This window comes from Schistocerca nitens, chromosome 2 (assembly GCF_023898315.1).
Source record: "Schistocerca nitens isolate TAMUIC-IGC-003100 chromosome 2, iqSchNite1.1, whole genome shotgun sequence".
NCBI lineage: Eukaryota > Metazoa > Arthropoda > Insecta > Orthoptera > Acrididae > Schistocerca > Schistocerca nitens.
The window spans coordinates 687,231,314-687,249,024 of NC_064615.1; the positions used below are offsets into that span (position 1 = coordinate 687,231,314).

Genomic DNA, 17,711 nt, shown 5'->3' on the forward strand with positions numbered 1-17,711 from the left:
TGCTGTTGCGCACTACGCTTTATCTTAATCTTACGACACTCATGGAACTTGTGTGGCATGAAATTCCGAACATAATACAAGATCGGCAGTCAGTATCCCAGGAGGTGTTGCTAAGGAATAAATAACCTTTGTAATGTAGCTGATATTCAGGAAATCCAGATAACATATCAGAAGCGAGATAACTGTGCTGCGAGCTATATATGCGTAGTTGCAGAAAGCATTCGAGATTCGTGAACGAATGTTCCAGCATATCTAATCTGTCAGGTAAGTAACGCCGCACCTTAATTCTACAAATCAAACTGTTTGCCAGAGGAAGATTTTCATATCGTAAGCTAAAGTGATAAGGCTATTACAAAGCTATAATTTTCACTATAAATTTAGAACATGATTCCTGAGACCCTGGCAGATATTTAGTGAAAACGATCTAAGATATAAAGGTAAGAGTTTAACGTCCAGTCGCGTCTGAGTGCTCTCTTCGCCACGTTAGTTGCCGTTAACTCTACATCATTTGTTTGGCAGTAAAACAGTGCCAAAAGTTCGTAACATTATTTATTTTACTTCAGCTGCAACCATAACAGAAGTGACATAGATATTACTTTAAGGAACAGTGCGAGGTAGGGATCGAGTTGAATCACTTGTTAATATTGACGAATTCCCGGACATCCCTATTACAATTCTAACTAAAATGACACTACGTTAGGTGGTTACCCCACTCCTGATGCTTTTGAACTTTTAGCGCGGATACCAGTACAACTGACAAGAGACTTAGACTTACTATCTGAGATTATTATCTTTAAAAAGATCAAGGTCTAGCTCCAGAAATTTTCAGTTTCGTGTTTGCACCACGTAGCTGTGTCAAACACTGCTCATCAAGTCTCTCATGCGACACCGACTGTACACGGGGAGCTTCGGTTTATTTCCCATTCCAAAGAATGATTCTCAAAGCGGAATTAATACATCGATAAAAAGTGTTTGGGTTGTTGCAGACAGATTTCTACGTCAACTTTCCTTAAATCTTGTGAACTTGACTTTTTTTCCTATAGTTCGTGCGTCAGCTGTCTTGTAACCAAAGGACAAATTTGGGATTTCTACAGTGCGCATATATATTGGATTTGGAGTCGTAATATTAACGTTCCGAGTTCTATACATTTTTTGCGTATTATACCTCCATGCCTAGATTGCCATTATATGAGCTTAGCATCTGTAACACTTTCTTCTTTAAAATCTGTAATTCTATTTCTGCAGTGTGATTATATATACTGTACCTGAATTTGATACATTACTACCTCAACAGAAACTTTCAAAATAAAATTGTCTTTATCGTTTATTTACAGTACATTCCAACTTGTACTACGCCACGTTGAGCTGCTAAACAAACAACTCTTGAAAATTCGGAAAGGAAGCAGTAAGCCAAAATCTTCATCAGGTGAGACGGAATACAAAAAGAATGGAATTTAGGTATTTGAACATCTACATCTATATCTACATCCATACTCCGCAAGCCACCTGATGGTGTGTGGCAGAGGGTACCTTCAGTATCTCTATCGGTTCTCGTTTATTGCTAAATAATTCTGGAATTATTACTACTAATGTGTTACGATGCCATAAATTATGATGGGCAAGTTTACAACTGACGTTAAATTGTAGTTAGTAAGCATTAGATATGTATACAAAGGTAGCTTCGTTATTTAGTGTTCGAACTTCACGAATATGCGAAATAATCGTAAAGTCTTAATAATCACGTCGAAAACATCTAGCTACGACTATCAGACTCGGTGTTAGTCCCTATCTACTTGCACACGCCTCAATGCGATACATTTTCTCAGCGACTGACAAGTGATGGTGACCTTGGCTGTACAGGTCTGCATTTGGCTGTTGACGAAACGTTCTGTCTCGGAAATCACCTCGTTGTCACACTAGAAATGCATGTCACGCAATAACTGGTTTCTTCGTCCGAAGAAAGAGTCAGGATTTGGCAACCCAAAGAAGCAGGATGAGTGGCTGCGCCCTGTGCATAATGAGGTGGAGTGTTGTCGTGGAGCAAAAAGAAAAAGGAACCGTTTGGACAGCTTCCCCCGACATCTGTTCTTGACAGCCCCTCGTAACATCATTAGGAGATTTCAATTAACTCCTCCCGTGCACATTTTCTTAACCTCACACCATGACAGTCCCAAAAAAACATTCAGGTTCACCTTGTCCGATGATAATGGGTGTACGTCTTTTCCGGTTATGGCGAATACACTTATTTCCACTGCTCGCTATGCTGCTTTGACATGGGTTCATAGCGATGTACCTAGCGCTCGTAATTCGGCGACTAAAGAAGTCGTTTTAATTGGTTTGGCACAGCTGCAACCACTTAAACACAGGTCTTCGAGTAACAGCGAGACGACTCCTCTTGCGATACCCGTTTCTTCATCAACCCATGGACTGCGACTTCCTTCTTTGCCATTGAGATTTGTTTGAGCACCCGCAAGCGTGTGGGCCACCTAACCACGGTGTCAAATGATGGTGCACTGTAGCCATACCCTTACGCTACCACTCATACCACCATAAGTTCTGCAAATGTTCTATAACCAAGTAAGTATCTTTCACTATCATGACATAAATGGCAAATTTGTAGAATTATAATGCGTGCTGTCAGTCATAGATTATGTTCCAGACCCATCCTTTTAATAATCAATTCCTAATAATTCCTTTTTTTTAGCATCCAAATAGAATAACTTGCTTCAAAAAGGCCTGTAATGCCATCATTATACTGAAACACCGAACGCCTGTGGGTTCTTTGCATCTTAATTTTATAACTTTCCACTTATCTTCTATATTATTTTCTCCATCCGTTGACGTTTAGGTTTTCGCTCTATTTCCATGTAACCAGTCATCACCCCACTTGCCTGGTTCGCTTTAGTCCCTTTTCGTAATGTGCTACACTGAACCAATTACCTCCATCATTTGTATGCACTGCTATAAACCTCTCGCATTTGCGAAGATTTGGTTGAGCACTAGACTCTAATCTCACTACTTCTGTTATGTAGATGATATTTTAGTTAACGCTCGTACAATGTGCCACGCATTAAACAAACATGTTTCCTTTATTTGATCAGTAACATGAATAGTAAGGCAAACTGTTACGTGCATTTTTATTACGAGAGCATGCTGAACGGTAAAGCCTTCGAATATTTTAATGAAAATTCTTAAACCTTTTTAAATAAAACAAAACTTTATTAATATCCTACACTTGTTTTCTTCATGTCTACATATACTACTGGCCATTAAAATTGCTACACCACGAAGATGGCGTGCTACAGACGCGAAATTTAACCGACAGGAAGAACATGCTGTGATACGCAAATGATTAGCTTTTCAGAGCATTCACACAAGGTTGGAGACGGTGGCGACTCCTACAAAGTGCTGACATGAGGAAAGTTTCCAACCGATTTCTCATACACAAATAGCAGTTGACCGGCGTTGCCTGGTGAAATGTTGTTGTGATGCCTCGTGTAAGGAGGAGAAATGCATACCATCACGTTTCCGGCTTTGATAAAGATCGGATTGTAGGCTATCGCGATTGCGGTTTATCGTATCGCGACATTGCTGCTCGCGTTGGTCGAGATCCAATGACTGTTAGCAGAATATGGAATCGGTGGGTTCAGGAGGGTAATACGGAACGCCGTGCTGGATCCCAAGGACCTTGTATCGCTAGCAGTCGAGATGACAGGCATCTTATCCGCATGGCTGTAACGGATCGTGCAGCCACGTCTCGATCCCTGAGTCAACAGATGGGGACATTTGCAAGACAAGAACCATCTGCACGAACAGTTCGACGACGTTTGCAGCAGCATGGACTATCAGCTCGGAGACCATGGCTGCGGTTACCCTTGGCGCTGCATCACAGACAGGAGCGCCTGCGATGGTGTACTCAACGACGAATCTGGGTGCACGAATGGCAAAACGTCATTTTTTCGGACGAATCCAGGTTCTGTTTACAGCATCATGATGGTCGCATCCGTATTTGGCGACATCGCGGTGAACGCACATTGGAAGCGCATATTCGTCATCGCCATACTGACGTATCAGCCGGCGTAATGGTATGGGGTACCATTGGTTACACGTCTCGGTCACCTCTTGTTTGCACTGACGGCACTTTGAACAGTGGGCGTTACATTTCAGATGTGTTACGACCCGTCGCTCCACCCTCCATTCTATCCTTGCGAAACGCTAAATTTCAGCTGAATAATGCACGACCGCAATTTGCAGGTCCTGTACGGGCCTTTCGACTACTCCCCTGGCCAGCACATTCTCCAGATCTCTCACCAGTTGAAAACGTCTGGTCAATGGTGGGCGAGCTTCTGGCGTGTAGTGCACGCCTGACCTATTCAGGGGCCCCTACATTTTTCCACCCGATTGCGGAGGTCGAGAAATTTGCACCCCAGATCTCCGCAGAATTGTCTGAGCCTCTGGTTTAAGACCACCTTTCCACGCCATCCAAGCTCTGTTTGACTCAATGCCGAGGCGTATCAAGACCGTTATTACGGCCAGAGGTGGTTGTTATGGGTACTGATTTCTCGGGATCTATGCACCCAAATTGCGTGAAAATGTAATCACATGTCAGTTCTAGTATAATATATTTGTCCAATGCATACCCGTTTATCATCTGCATTTCTTCTTGGTGTAGCAATTTTAATGGTCAGTAGTGTATTTCATCCCCAACAAAGTCGCCCTCGAGGCGAGCACACTTCTCCCAAAGAGAGACCAGTTTGTTGATACAGTCACTGTAGAATGTTTGACTTTGGTGACGGAGCCACAACCTCACGTCTGCTTGCACCGCTTCATCTCTGTTAATGCGAAGCCCTCGAACGTGTTCTTTAAGTTTTGGAAAGAAAAAAATCGGATGGGTTCAAGTTGGGACTATATGGAAAATGACAGATGACAGTAAACCCAAAGCTCTTCAGTGGTCTGGCACTGCCATGCTGAACGAGAGGCTGGACGAACTCTTAGAATTCGGAACTCGATTTCGGTAGGCCGTTACTCACGACATGATTACGCTACACACCGCCATGTTACACGCTACAATACGGAGCCCCTAGCAGACGGAGCGCTGCATATATGTAGACATGAAGAATAAGACGTAGAATGTTAATGACGTTTCTTTTATTTTAAATGTTTAAGAGTTTTCACATAAAAATTCGAGGCATTACTTTCCAGCACGCCGTGGTATAATTGAACCGCTGTGCTTTTTGGTTATCTTCATATGATCTCTGTTAGACACTGACAATAAAAGGGGGCGGGAATTAGTAATAACCCGCTCATAGAACATAAGGGAATAATGTGTCCATACCCTGTAAACTAACTCATTCCACATCATGTCACGATTATGATACGCGAGTTGAGGTGGCAATCATGAAAACAAAGGCGTTTTTCGTTGGGGCGAGATCCTTCCACGAAATTTCCATCTCCAGCGTTCTCCTCCGTAACGCGAAAATATTTTGTTGACACCCACCTACTTAGGGAGTTATGACCATTGTCATAAAATAAGAGAAATCCGATCTCGCGCGGAAACATTTAAGTGATAGTTTTTCCCTTAAGCTGTTACACAGTGGAATGGTAGCGAAATAGTGTGTGAAAGTGTTTCGATGAATCCTCTGGCAAGCACTTCAGTATGAATTGCAGAGTAGTCATGCAAATGTAGGTGTCGACAGCTAGATGTACATGTCGATAGAAATCATGGAAATAATCACTGGAACATGCAGTTAACTCTAAATAAAGAAAAATGTAAGCTGAGGTTCGAAAAATAATCAGTTACGGTACTAATGGTGCGCTGTTTGACACAGTCACGTCTATTAAATATCCAGGAGTAACGTTGCAAAATGGTAATAAAGGGAACGTACACGTAACGTCGTTAGCAGGCAAGGCGAATTGTCGGCTTCCGTTTATTGCGAGTATCCTAGGGAAGTGTGGCTCATCTATGAAATAGACTGTGTATAGTACACTTTTCTGATCCAGTCTTGAGAACTGTTGGAGAGTTTGGGATCCTAACTGGCTCGAGTTAAGGGGAGACTCGAAACAATTCAGAGGCATACTGCTAGATTTGTAATCGCTACTTTCGATCAACGAGTGAGTGCTATGATGATGGTCGTCGAGGGTAGACGGTTAAGAAAGTTTAGAGAAGCGGCTCTTGTGACAGACAGAAACAGCCACCAACAATATATTCGTACATCTCGCGTGAGGACCACGAAGACAAAGTTAGAGAAGTTAGGGTTCGCCGGGAGGCACATAGAATCTCGTTACTCTCTTGCTCCATTTGCGAGTGAAACAGGAAACGGAGTGAGTATCAGTTGTACAAGGTACCCTGCACCATGCATCTATGTTGGCCCGTGGAGTATGTACGTAGACGTAGACGTAGAAAATGTAACCAACTGGCCAACTTACCTTGTGCCTTATTAGAAACGGGATCTAAGACTACCTCTTTTCGCCGGCCGGAGTCGCCGAGCGGTTCTAGGCGCTACAGTCCGGAACCGCGCGACCGCTACGGTCGCAGGTTCGAATCCTGCCTCGAGCATGGATGTGTGTGATGTCCTTAGGTTAGTTAGGTTTAAGTAGTTCTAAGTTCTAGGGGACTGATGACCTCAGATGTTGGGTCCCATAGTGCTATGAGCCATTTGAACCATTTTGAACCTCTTTTCGAATTCCATGCAAATATCATTTCTACCGCGTGAGTTTTGTTCTCAGCGGGTTGGTATTGCCACAGTTTTATATCATTTGTGTTTCAACTGGTAATTTGCATTTAAGGTTTCGTAGACTATAGCTGTAAACCGTCGTTCATTCATTCCAGTTCAGGAACGATATAGAACTGAGCTACAGCTTATTTCCTTTGGTTTTGCTACATTGTCGGAGTTTTTTTTTTATCAAAGATGGACTTGTGATTTAAGGGACAACAACTATTTTGTTACTTACGTGATCAGCTGATATTAAGAGAATACAGTATGTTTAACCCTATACTTACAAATATAATACATTTCTTTGTTTCCCAACTGTTATTTTCATTTCTCTTATTTTTTAGGCTGAAAAGTGTGGTGTTATGGAGAGTAAGACCGCCAATGACGAGTATTGGCCATCATGGCTGGACAAGAGCTTCATCGTAAACGCGCTGAAGAACGAAGATCCCGACACAGACGAGTCCAAAGTGGAGGTAGTTTTGAGGGAAAAAGTGGAGGGGGGCTACCTAAGCCAGACCTTCCGAGTGGTCGTGCGGTCAGATAGCGGCAGTAGAGCTGCTTCGGAGACGTCACTGATCGTGAAGGCCGCGCCGAACGTGGGCGGCACGATCCAGGACGTGATAAACAGTGGCGTGTACACCAAAGAAGAGGTTGCCTACGGCCAGTTCCTCCCCGCAGTGAACTCAGTGTTGAAGAAGGCCGAAGGCTCCAAGTGGCAGACGCTGGGACCCAAACTCTACGCGCTGGGGTCGCAGCCCGTCAGTTTCTTGGTCGTGGAGGACCTGGACGCTGCGGGTTTCCGCAAAGAAAAGATAGGCTTGGACCTGAACCTGTCGCAGTGCCGAACCGTCATGCACAGCATCGCCAGGATGCACGGCGCCTCGCTTAAGGTGCTCAATGACTGGCAGTACGCCAGCAAGGTCTTCAGGCAGTCACTCATCTTCAACGACTTAATGCTTCAGCACCAAGAGAAGGGAGAAGAGAACTTCAGCAGGTTTTTACAGGCCTTGGACAACTACTCGTGGTTCCACAAATACACCGACAAGATCCGCGCCTTCACTAGCAACTTATACGAGAAGTCAGTCGAGTTGGTTAAACAGTGTCACGTCGACTTCAAGGTCATGTTGCACGGTGACCTACACAAGAACAATATGGTGTTCCGTGCCGTAGGGGACGACATGCAAGTGCGCTTTTTTGACTTTCAGGTAAGTTCATGCGAGGTTCTGGCATTCTCATTGAGTTTTCAGCAATACGTGACAATTTTGTAGTGTAAGGGGGCCCAACCACAGCAATGGAATACGAAGTTCGTCATTACACACGACATTTATGGACGTCAAACTTTCCAAAAATGTAAGAGATTAACAATACTGTTTCATTTTCCTTCTCAATGATAATGTAGCATTCTTTTTACACTATTTTAATTTTTGTTTCCATAACACAGAATACTTTCTTCTGAGAACTAGATGTTGAGTTCTATGATGCTCCTCTATTCTTGTGACACACAGAACTGACCTTGAAAAAGTCTTCCCAAACATAATTCTACTTATAATTTGAAAATTAATCACACTATATTGTACCTGTATTAGTAGTTGTTCTTGTTTTTGTCTACAGTCCAAACACAGCTTTGGTGCTGTTCTCAGCGCTACTGTATCCTCTGCAAGCCTCTTCATCTCTATGTAACTACTGCCAACTGCATCCATTTGAACCTGCATACCAGATTCGAGCCTCGTCCGTAATTTTAACACCCCTCCTCCCCCGCTTTCCTACTTCCCTCCATTACCAGACTATTCCTTGATACCTCAGCATGTTTCTTATTAATACATCAGATTGTGCCCTAAATTAATTTTCTCCCGAATTTAATACAGGATCTCATGATTAGTTAACCAGTCTGCCCAACTATTCTTCAGGATTCTGAAGCAGCATCACATTTCAAAATCTTATATTCTCTTCTTGACTACATTGTTGCTCTTACGCACATTTACTACAAATACCTCCACAAAAGACTTCTCAAAACTTTGATTTATATTAGATGTTAAAATACTTTTTCAGAAACTCTTTTTTTGCTACTGCGTCTGCATTTTATATCCTCTCTACTTCGGCCGTCATCAGTTATTTTGTTACGCAAATAGTGAAGCTCTTCTATTACTTTCAGCGTCTTATTTCTCAATTTAATTTATCCGTATCGGCTGCTTTATTTCGATTACTTTCTATTACTCTTCTTTTACTTTTCTTGATGTCATCCTTCACACTCTTCCCACAACACTATCCACTCCGTTCGTCTGGTCTAAATTAAAATATAATAGAAGTCAATTTTCTCATTAACTCATTTGTTCTTTCATTGAGTAATCCGTGCTTATGTCAGTACATCAGTATTCTAATTTTTCTTGACTCACAGTTTGGATTAACATTACTTTTAAACAAAAAATGCAAATTTTATTGTTGTTGTTCGTTTAGGGGGAAAATATGCAAACACCTGTACATGTAAACGCTATCAGTGTAGTGCACAAAAACAATTGTTGTAAAATACAAACGTACTATTATTCAAACAAATTAACTACGACGCACAGCATGATGACATACCCTATCTTCAAGACAAGTATGTCCATAATACTTGATACTGTTGTTAGTGCCCTATCTACTCTACATACTCTACCCGCCAGGATGTTGGTTTTCACGTACACTGAAAAAGATCACGTTATAAATACTTTCAGACAAAACAAAAAATGTAGGAAACCTTTATTTATGTATTTAGTTTTATTGGATCTTTTCGAAGCTTCTATTACATTTTAAAAATCGGTTAACACTTGAGAATACAATGAATTTAGTTCTTTCGTCTGCTTTTGGATATACTGTGATACTTTACCAACGATGAAAAATCCAGGCACTGCACGACACACTTACCTAGAGCACCTCTATAAATGCAAGCAGCCTACGGCTGCCAAAGTAAGTCTTTTACAGCCACACTTCGATCTCCTTCCGTAACCAATTTCTTTTGAGTACGTATAACCAAAGTCTTTTTGACTACGAACACAGTGTTAATTAGTGTGTACCCTTGCATCATTGTGTCCTGTGCTTTCAGTCTCTGCTCCGAAAATTCATGATCTGAGCTCTGGTCGATATTTTACACATTTCCAGCTATTTCTTAATAATTCAATCTGATCATCACACAAGGAAGTAACAGTTGTAACGCAGTATTTGGGTAGAGTAGGGGTTAGAGCTGGGGTTGTGCAGACGTAGGGCTCAGACAATAAAATATAACAATCAAAGTATCCTCCATACAATAAACTGAATTAACATTAAATTATTGACAAAGGACATAACCAGAAAAAAGCAGCAACAACTGCAATAGCCAGGTAATAAACAACTATGTGAAATAACATCGTCATGACTTCTGCACAGTTTGCGTTAGGACGTTCAAACTGCACGGTTTGTCGTGGGGCATGATGGGAATTTGTATGTGCCTACATGGATTGGTTTAGCGACGAACCCCACGTTCATTTGGATGGGTTCGTCAATAAGCAAAACTGGCACCTTTGGGGCACTGAAAATCCGCATTTCGTGATCGAGAAATCTCTTTACCCTCACCCTGTGTGGTGTGCAATGTCCAGTCACGGAATAATCGGGGCGATATTCCTTGATGGCGCGGTGCCTACCGAAGGTTTTGGAATATGGTTTCATCCCCATTACCCAAGTGAACCTGATTTCGACAAGATGTGGTTCATGCAAGACGGAGATCGACGCCATCGAAGCAGGAGAATGTTTGATGTCCTGGAGGAGCACTCTGGGGACCGCTTTCTGGCTCTGGGGTACCCAGAGGTCACTGGCATGAGCCTCGCGATTGGCCGCCATATTCGCCTGATCTGAACAAGTGCGACTAATTTTGTAGAGCTATATTAAAGACAAGGTGTACAGCAGTAACCCCAAAACAATTGCTGACCTGAAAAGAGCCACTCAGGAGGTCATCGACAGCGTCGATATTCCGACACTTCTGCGGAATATGCAGACTTTCGCTATTCGTCTGCACCACATCATCGCCAGTGATGACAGGCATATCGAATATGTCATAACCTAAATCCGATTATCTGTAGAGACGTTTACACGTCGAATAAAGTGTGTGCAAACCGTAGTTTGTAAGTAATTTACTTTTTTTCATATAGCTCAATAAATGTCACCCTGTGACACAGCTTCTATAATAAAGCATAAGATACGAAAACAGCTCTCAAACTTATTTAAATCATCTACATAGCACGTAATTACATAACAGTCACCAAGTTGTTACTACAACAAGATACCATCAACGCCCTACCAGGCTTCCTACGTATATACAGGGTGTTAGAAAGAGGTACGGCCAAACTTGCCGGAAAAATTCCTCTCACACAAAGAAAGAAAATATGTTATGTGGACATGTGTCCGGAAACGCTTACTTTCCATGTTAGAGCTCATTTTATTACTTCTCTTCAAATCACATTAATCATGGAATGGAAACACACAGCAACAGAACGTACCAGCGTGACTTCAAACACTTTGTTACAGGAAATGTTCAAAATGTCCTCCGTTAGCGAGGATACATGCATCCACCCTCCGTCGCATGGAATCCCTGATGCGCTGATGCAGCCCTGGAGAATGGCGTATTGTATCACAGCCGTCCACAATACGAGCACGAAGAGTCTCTACATTTGGTACCGGGGTTGCGTAGACAAGAGCTTTCAAATGCCCCCATAAATGAAAGTCAAGAGGGTTGAGGTCAGGAGAGCGTGGACCCTATGGAATTGGTCCGCCTCTACCAATCCATCGGTCACCGAATCTGTTGTTGAGAAGCGTACGAACACTTCGACTGAAATGTGGAGGAGCTCCATCGTGCGTGAACCACATGTTGTGTCGTACTTGTAAAGGCGCATGTTCTAGCAGCACAGGTAGAGTATCCCGTATGAAATCATGATAAAGCACTCCATTGAGCGTAGGTGGAAGAACATGCGGCCCAATCAAGACATCACCAACAATGCCTGCCCAAACGTTCACAGAAAATCTGTGTTGATGACGTGATTGCACAATTGCGTGCGGATCCTCGTCAGCCGACACATGTTGATTGTGAAAATTTACAATTTGATCACTTTGGAATGAAGCCTCAACCGTTAAGAGAACATTTGCACTGAAATGAGGATTGACACATTGTTGGATGAACCATTCGCAGAAGTGTACCCGTGGAGGCCAATCAGCTGCTGATAGTGCCTGCACACGCTGTACATGGTACGGAAACAACTGTTTCTCCCGTAGCACTCTCCATATATTGACGTGGTCAACGTTACCTTGTACAGCAGCAACTTCTCTGACGCTGACATTAGGGTTATTGTCAACTGCACGAAGAATTGCCTCGTCCATTGCAGGTGTCCTCGTCGTTCTAGGTCTTCCCCAGTCACGAGTCATAGGATGGAATGTTCCGTGCTCCCTAAGACCCCGATCAATTGCTTCTAACGTCTTCTTGTCGGGCCACCTTCGTTCTGGAAATCTGTCTCGATACAAACGTACCGCGCCACGGCTATTGCCCCGTGCTAATCCATACATCAAATGGGCATCTGCCAACTCCGCATTAGTAAACATTGCACTGGCTGCAAAACCACATTCGTGATGAACACTAACCTGTTGACGCTACGTACTGATGTGCTTGATGCTAGTACTGTAGAGCAATGAGTCGCATGTCAACACAAGCACCGAAGTGAACATTACCTTCCTTCAATTTGGCCAACTGGCGGTGAATCGAGGAAGTACAGTGCATACTGATGAAACTAAAATGAGCTCTAACATGGAAATTAAGCGTTTCCGGACACATGTCCACATAACATATTTCCTTTATTTGTGTGTGAGGAATGTTTCCTGAAAGTTTAGCCGTACCTTTTTGTAACACGCTGTATATAATCCAAGACAAAAAACACGAAGCCCACAAAGGAATTATCCGAAGAGTCGGAAATCGATAGGTGTAATATACACTTACAGAGAAATAAATGATCACAATTTTGGAACAATTGGATGATTTATTCAAATGAAGCGCTTCACAAAGTAACCAAGCCAATAAAATGTCGGTACCCCTCTGCCTCTTATCCAAGCAGTTATCCGGCTTGCCATTGATTGATAGAGCTGTTGGATGTACACATGAGGGATATCGTGCCAAATTATATCCAACTGGTGCGTTAGATCGTCAAATTCGAGGGCTGGTGGAAGGGCCCTGCATATAATGCCCGAAAAGTTCTCAGCTGAGATGAGATCCGGCGATACTGTCCGACAAGGTAGGTTTAGCATACACGGAGACAAGCAGCAGAAACCTTCATTGTGTGGGAACGAGAACCGAGCCCTCACGGCGAGCGAAGATGTGTCTGGAGACGTCCTGGAACAGCGGTGGGATACCAACCCAACTGTCTGGCGCCATACGGTCTGACAACCAGGAGATCCTGTCCCTTCTTCTTGTCAATATTTTGTCTTGTCAGTGTTGTTCATATATTTCTTTAATCACTGATTCTCTGGAGAACCTCCTCATTTCTCACCGTATCAGTCCACTTGATTTTCAACATTCTTCTGTAGCACCTCACCTCAAATGCTTCCATTCTCTTTCGCTCCCGTTTCTCTACAGATCATGTCTCACTACCACTCAGGGCTGTGCTCAAAATGTACGTCCTCAGAAATTTTTGCTTCAAATTAAGGTCTGTGTTTGATACTAGTAGACTTCTCTTGGACAGAAATGCTCTTTTTGTGACTGCTTGTCTTTACTTTTTACATTCTCATTCCTCCATCCATCATGGTTTATTTTACAGCCTAGGTAGCAGAAAACTTTAAGTTCATCTTCTTCTTGGTCACCAATTCGCTGTTCTCATTTCTGTAAATCCTCATTACTTTCTTCTTTCTTCTATTTACTATCAGTTCGGATTTTATATTAACTAGACTGTTCATTCCAGCTAATAAATACTGTAATTCTTCTTCACTGTCTCCGAGGATAGCAAAGTAATCAGCAAATCTTATCATTGACATCCTTTCACCTTGAATTTTAATTCCACTCTTGCACGTTTCTTTTATTTCCGTTATTGTTTCTTCGCTGTGTAGAATGAATATTGGGAGCATAAGAATAGACCCCCGTATCATACTCTTTTTAATCCAAGCAGTTTCTTCTGGATCTTCCACTCTTATTGCTCACTCTTAGTCCTGGTACAAATTGTATATCATCCGTCTTTCCCTATAACTTACCCGTATTTTTCTCAGGGTTTCGAACATCTTGCACCATTCTACACTGTCGACCGCTTTTTCCAGGTCGACAAGTCCTAATAATTTGCTTTGATTTTTCTTGTCATACTTCCATTAACAACCGCAACGTCATAACTGCCTATCTAGTACTTTTACCTTTCCTAAAGCCAAACTGATCGTCATGTAATAGATCCTGAATTTTCTTTTCCATTTTTTCCAATATTATTCTTGTCAGCAACTTGGATGCATGAGCTATTTAGCTGATTGTGCGGTAATTCTTGGACTTGTCGGCTCTTGCAATCTTCGGAACAGTGTGGATGATGTTTTTCCGAACGTCTGGTGGTATACCGCCAGTCTCATAGATTCTACACACCAACATGTATAGCCATTTTTTTGCTACTTCCACAAATGATTTTATAAATTCTGATTGAATGTTGTCTATTCCTTCTACCTTATTTGCATCTGAATGTTTCAAAGCTCTTTTAAATTTTGATTCTAACACTGGATCCCCTATCTCTTCCCGATCGAGTTCTTTTTCATCTTCTATCAAGTCATGAGAACAAGTCCTCCCCATTATAGAAGTCTTCAGTGTGGTCCTTCCACCTATTCACTCTCTCCGATTGCGCTCTTATTGTTACCGCTCTTGCTTTTCATTTTACCGAATATACTGACACCCAGTCAGTAGCGAGCCAGTGGGTGTGTTGGACCTTCCATCGAGCTACGGACCCCCTTGAAGATGTCTCACGCAGTCGGAGACGAAACGTTGGGAAATGACACAGAATTTATCAACCGACCACGGCATAACAGCCCGGATATTTATAATGGACATGTGATCTATGTTGTTGCAAAGTATGAGATATAAAACCAAGTCAGCCGGTCGCGGTGGCCGAGTGGTTCTAGGCGCTTCAGTTCGGAACCGCGTGACTGCTACGGTCTCCGGTTCGAATCCTGCCTCGGGCATGGATGTGTGTGATGTCGTTAGGTTTAAGTAGTTCTAAGTTGTAGGGGACTGATGACCTCAGATGTTAAGTCCGATAGTGCTCAGAGCCATTTTAACCAATAAAACCAAGTCATATACATTGCTAGTGTACTGCCTCTTAAATGGGGCATGTTCCTCAGGTTAAGACAGCGTGGCGTGACGACGAGGAAAATGTGAAGCAGGGCTAAGGACTATTACAGTCGTGCCCGTGACCTGGACTCTTGATCGCCACTGTGCTCTGTGATTAACAGTGGAACAGACGTAGAAAGTTTGCTACCAGTTCCCTTAGGCGCCTTGCGAATAGAAAGCTTCTCTTTGTGTATATACTTATAGCAAGCTTCGCTTTATCAGCGTACTCTTAGCATGTGACAATCCTGTTGTCATAATCATCGACCGGAAAGAGCTCATGAGCGGCCCTGTCGACATTGCTCTAAACGTTACCAACGGGTACAGATCCGTCTACCTTGTTGGTCGAGGTAGAGTTTGGCAAGCACGAAGAGAAGCACTAGAAACTCTTAGCGAGTGCGGGCGGGCGTTATGTTGCTCATGATGGCTTGCAAAGAGGGGCAACAATATGCAGCGTAGAATATCGTCGACGTACTGCTGCGCTGTAATGATGGAGCGGATTACAACAGAAAGTGTCCTGATATGAAACGAAATGGCTCCTCTGGCCTCACTTTCAACTGTCGGGCAGTATGGCGGGCGACCGTCGGGTTGGTATGGTATCCAACTATTGTCTGTGTGCCTTCAGACAATTGTTCAGGTGGTCATCGGAACGGATCACAGATGAAAACTGTACTTCAGTGAATGAGATTCCGAACCGAGTGTTCCTACCGCTTGCCAAACCTTGCTTCGGCGAGCAAGACCGCCGGTTCTCTCCCCAACTAAGAAAGTTTCGAGCATTATGGGCAGGGTCCTCCAACCAGCTTGGACAGATTGGACGTGCCAGCTGGACAGAATATGGCTTGATACTCCTCAGGATGAAATCAATACCAAGCCGAATTACTGCTCGCATAATGGCCAGAGGTAGACCAAGGCGTTATTGACTAGCACAATTTGTAAAGCTCTTTCTCTTGAATAATTAATCCAATTTTTCTGAAAACGTAACCTTTTGTTGGCCTGCACATGTAGATCACATCTTCCGATTTGCGTCCCATTCGGATAAGTCATTCATGGTGCATCGTTTTTGCTGTCTTATTGTGTACATTTGCCATGGCCGAGCAGCAGTTAGCAGGCATCTGTAGACTATGAATGTTTTATGTAATTGCAGGGCCTGCACATCGGGTCTCCAGCGGAGGACTTGCATTACTTTTTGCACACGAGCGCCAGCCCGGAGCTGCTGCAACAGCACACGGACCTGCTGCTGTCCGAATACCACAGCACGCTGCAGCAAACGCTGCGGGCCCTGGGGCTGCAGCAGCAGGCGGACGCCTACCCGCTGGAGCAGCTGCGCCGGGACATGGACCACTTCGCGCTGATCGCTGTCTTCATCACTTTCGGCGTGCTGCCAGTTATTGTCTGCACGAACCAAAAAGATGTACCTACAGACATTACAGCTGAAGATTACGAGGAAAGGATCGAGAGATTTCGTCAGAAGACCTGCAAGAATAAGAAGTTTCTAAAACATGTTGAATACCTCGTTCGTACTTTCGACTCCAGGGGACTTTTAGAGACACAAGTTGCATGAAGTTTCCTTCTCTCCTAAGTTGACTTTCCTCTACCACATTCTTAAAAAGCCTGTACTCTGAAAGCGGTGACGAGAGATCTGAATTCGTAATAATAAAATATTCCTCTTAAATCTTATGATATCGTCACTTTTTCCCTTAATTCTCATTTGTTATATATCTCAAGTATACCGTAATAGTTCAAGTATTTACAGAAACTTTCACTTATGATGGTGGAAAACCTGCACTACTGGCCATTAAAATTGCTACACCACGGAGAAGACGTGCTACAGACGCGAAATTTAACCGACAGGAAGAAGATGCTGTGATATGCAAATGGTTAGCTTTTCAGAGCATTCACACAATGTTGGCGCCGGTGGTGGCACCTACAACGTGCTGACATGAGGAAAGTTTCCAGCCGAGTTCTCATACACAAACAGCAGTTGACCGGCGTTGCCTGGTGAAACGTTGTTGTGATGCCGCGTGTAAGGAGGAGAAATGCGTACCATCACATTTCCGACTTTGATAAAGGTCGGATTGTAGACTATCGCGATTGCGGTTTATCGTATCGTGACATTGCTGCTCGCGTTGGCCGAGATCCAATGACTTTTAGCATAATATGGAATCGTGGGTTCAGGAGGGTAATACGGAACGTCGTGCTGGATCCCAACGGACTCGTATCATTAGCAGTCGAGATGACAGGCATCTTATCCGCTTGGCTGTAACGCATCGTTCAGCCACGTCTCGATCCCTGAGTCATCAGATGGGGACGTTTGCAATACAACAACCATCTGCACGAACAGTTGGACGACGTTTGCAGCAGCATGGACTATCAACACGGAGACCATGGCTGCATCACAGACAGGAGCGTCTGCGATGGTGTACTCAACGACGAATCTGGGTGCACGAATGGCAAAACGTCATTTTTTCGCATGAATCCAGGTTCTGTTTACAGCATCATGATGGTCGCATCCGTGTTTAGTGACATCTCGGTGAACGCACATTGGAAGCGTGTATTCGTCATCGCCATACTGGCGTATCACCCGGCGAGATGGTATGGGGTGCCATTGGTTACACGTCTCGGTCACCTCTTGTTCGCATTGACGGCACGTTGGACAGTGGATGTTA

General features: G+C 43.4%; 1 protein-coding gene across 1 annotated transcript; it reads left to right on the forward strand.

The window, feature by feature from the left end:
• The first annotated feature begins 206 nt into the window (after positions 1-206).
• On the forward strand, positions 207-16,699 carry LOC126236839 (uncharacterized). Its single transcript, XM_049946441.1, has 4 exons — positions 207-264; positions 1,335-1,426; positions 7,058-7,918; positions 16,190-16,699. The coding sequence occupies exons 3-4, from the start codon at positions 7,076-7,078 to the stop codon at positions 16,604-16,606; spliced, it is 1,260 nt and encodes a 419-aa protein (XP_049802398.1). The 5' UTR covers positions 207-264; positions 1,335-1,426; positions 7,058-7,075; the 3' UTR covers positions 16,607-16,699.
• Positions 16,700-17,711: the final 1,012 nt, after the last annotated feature.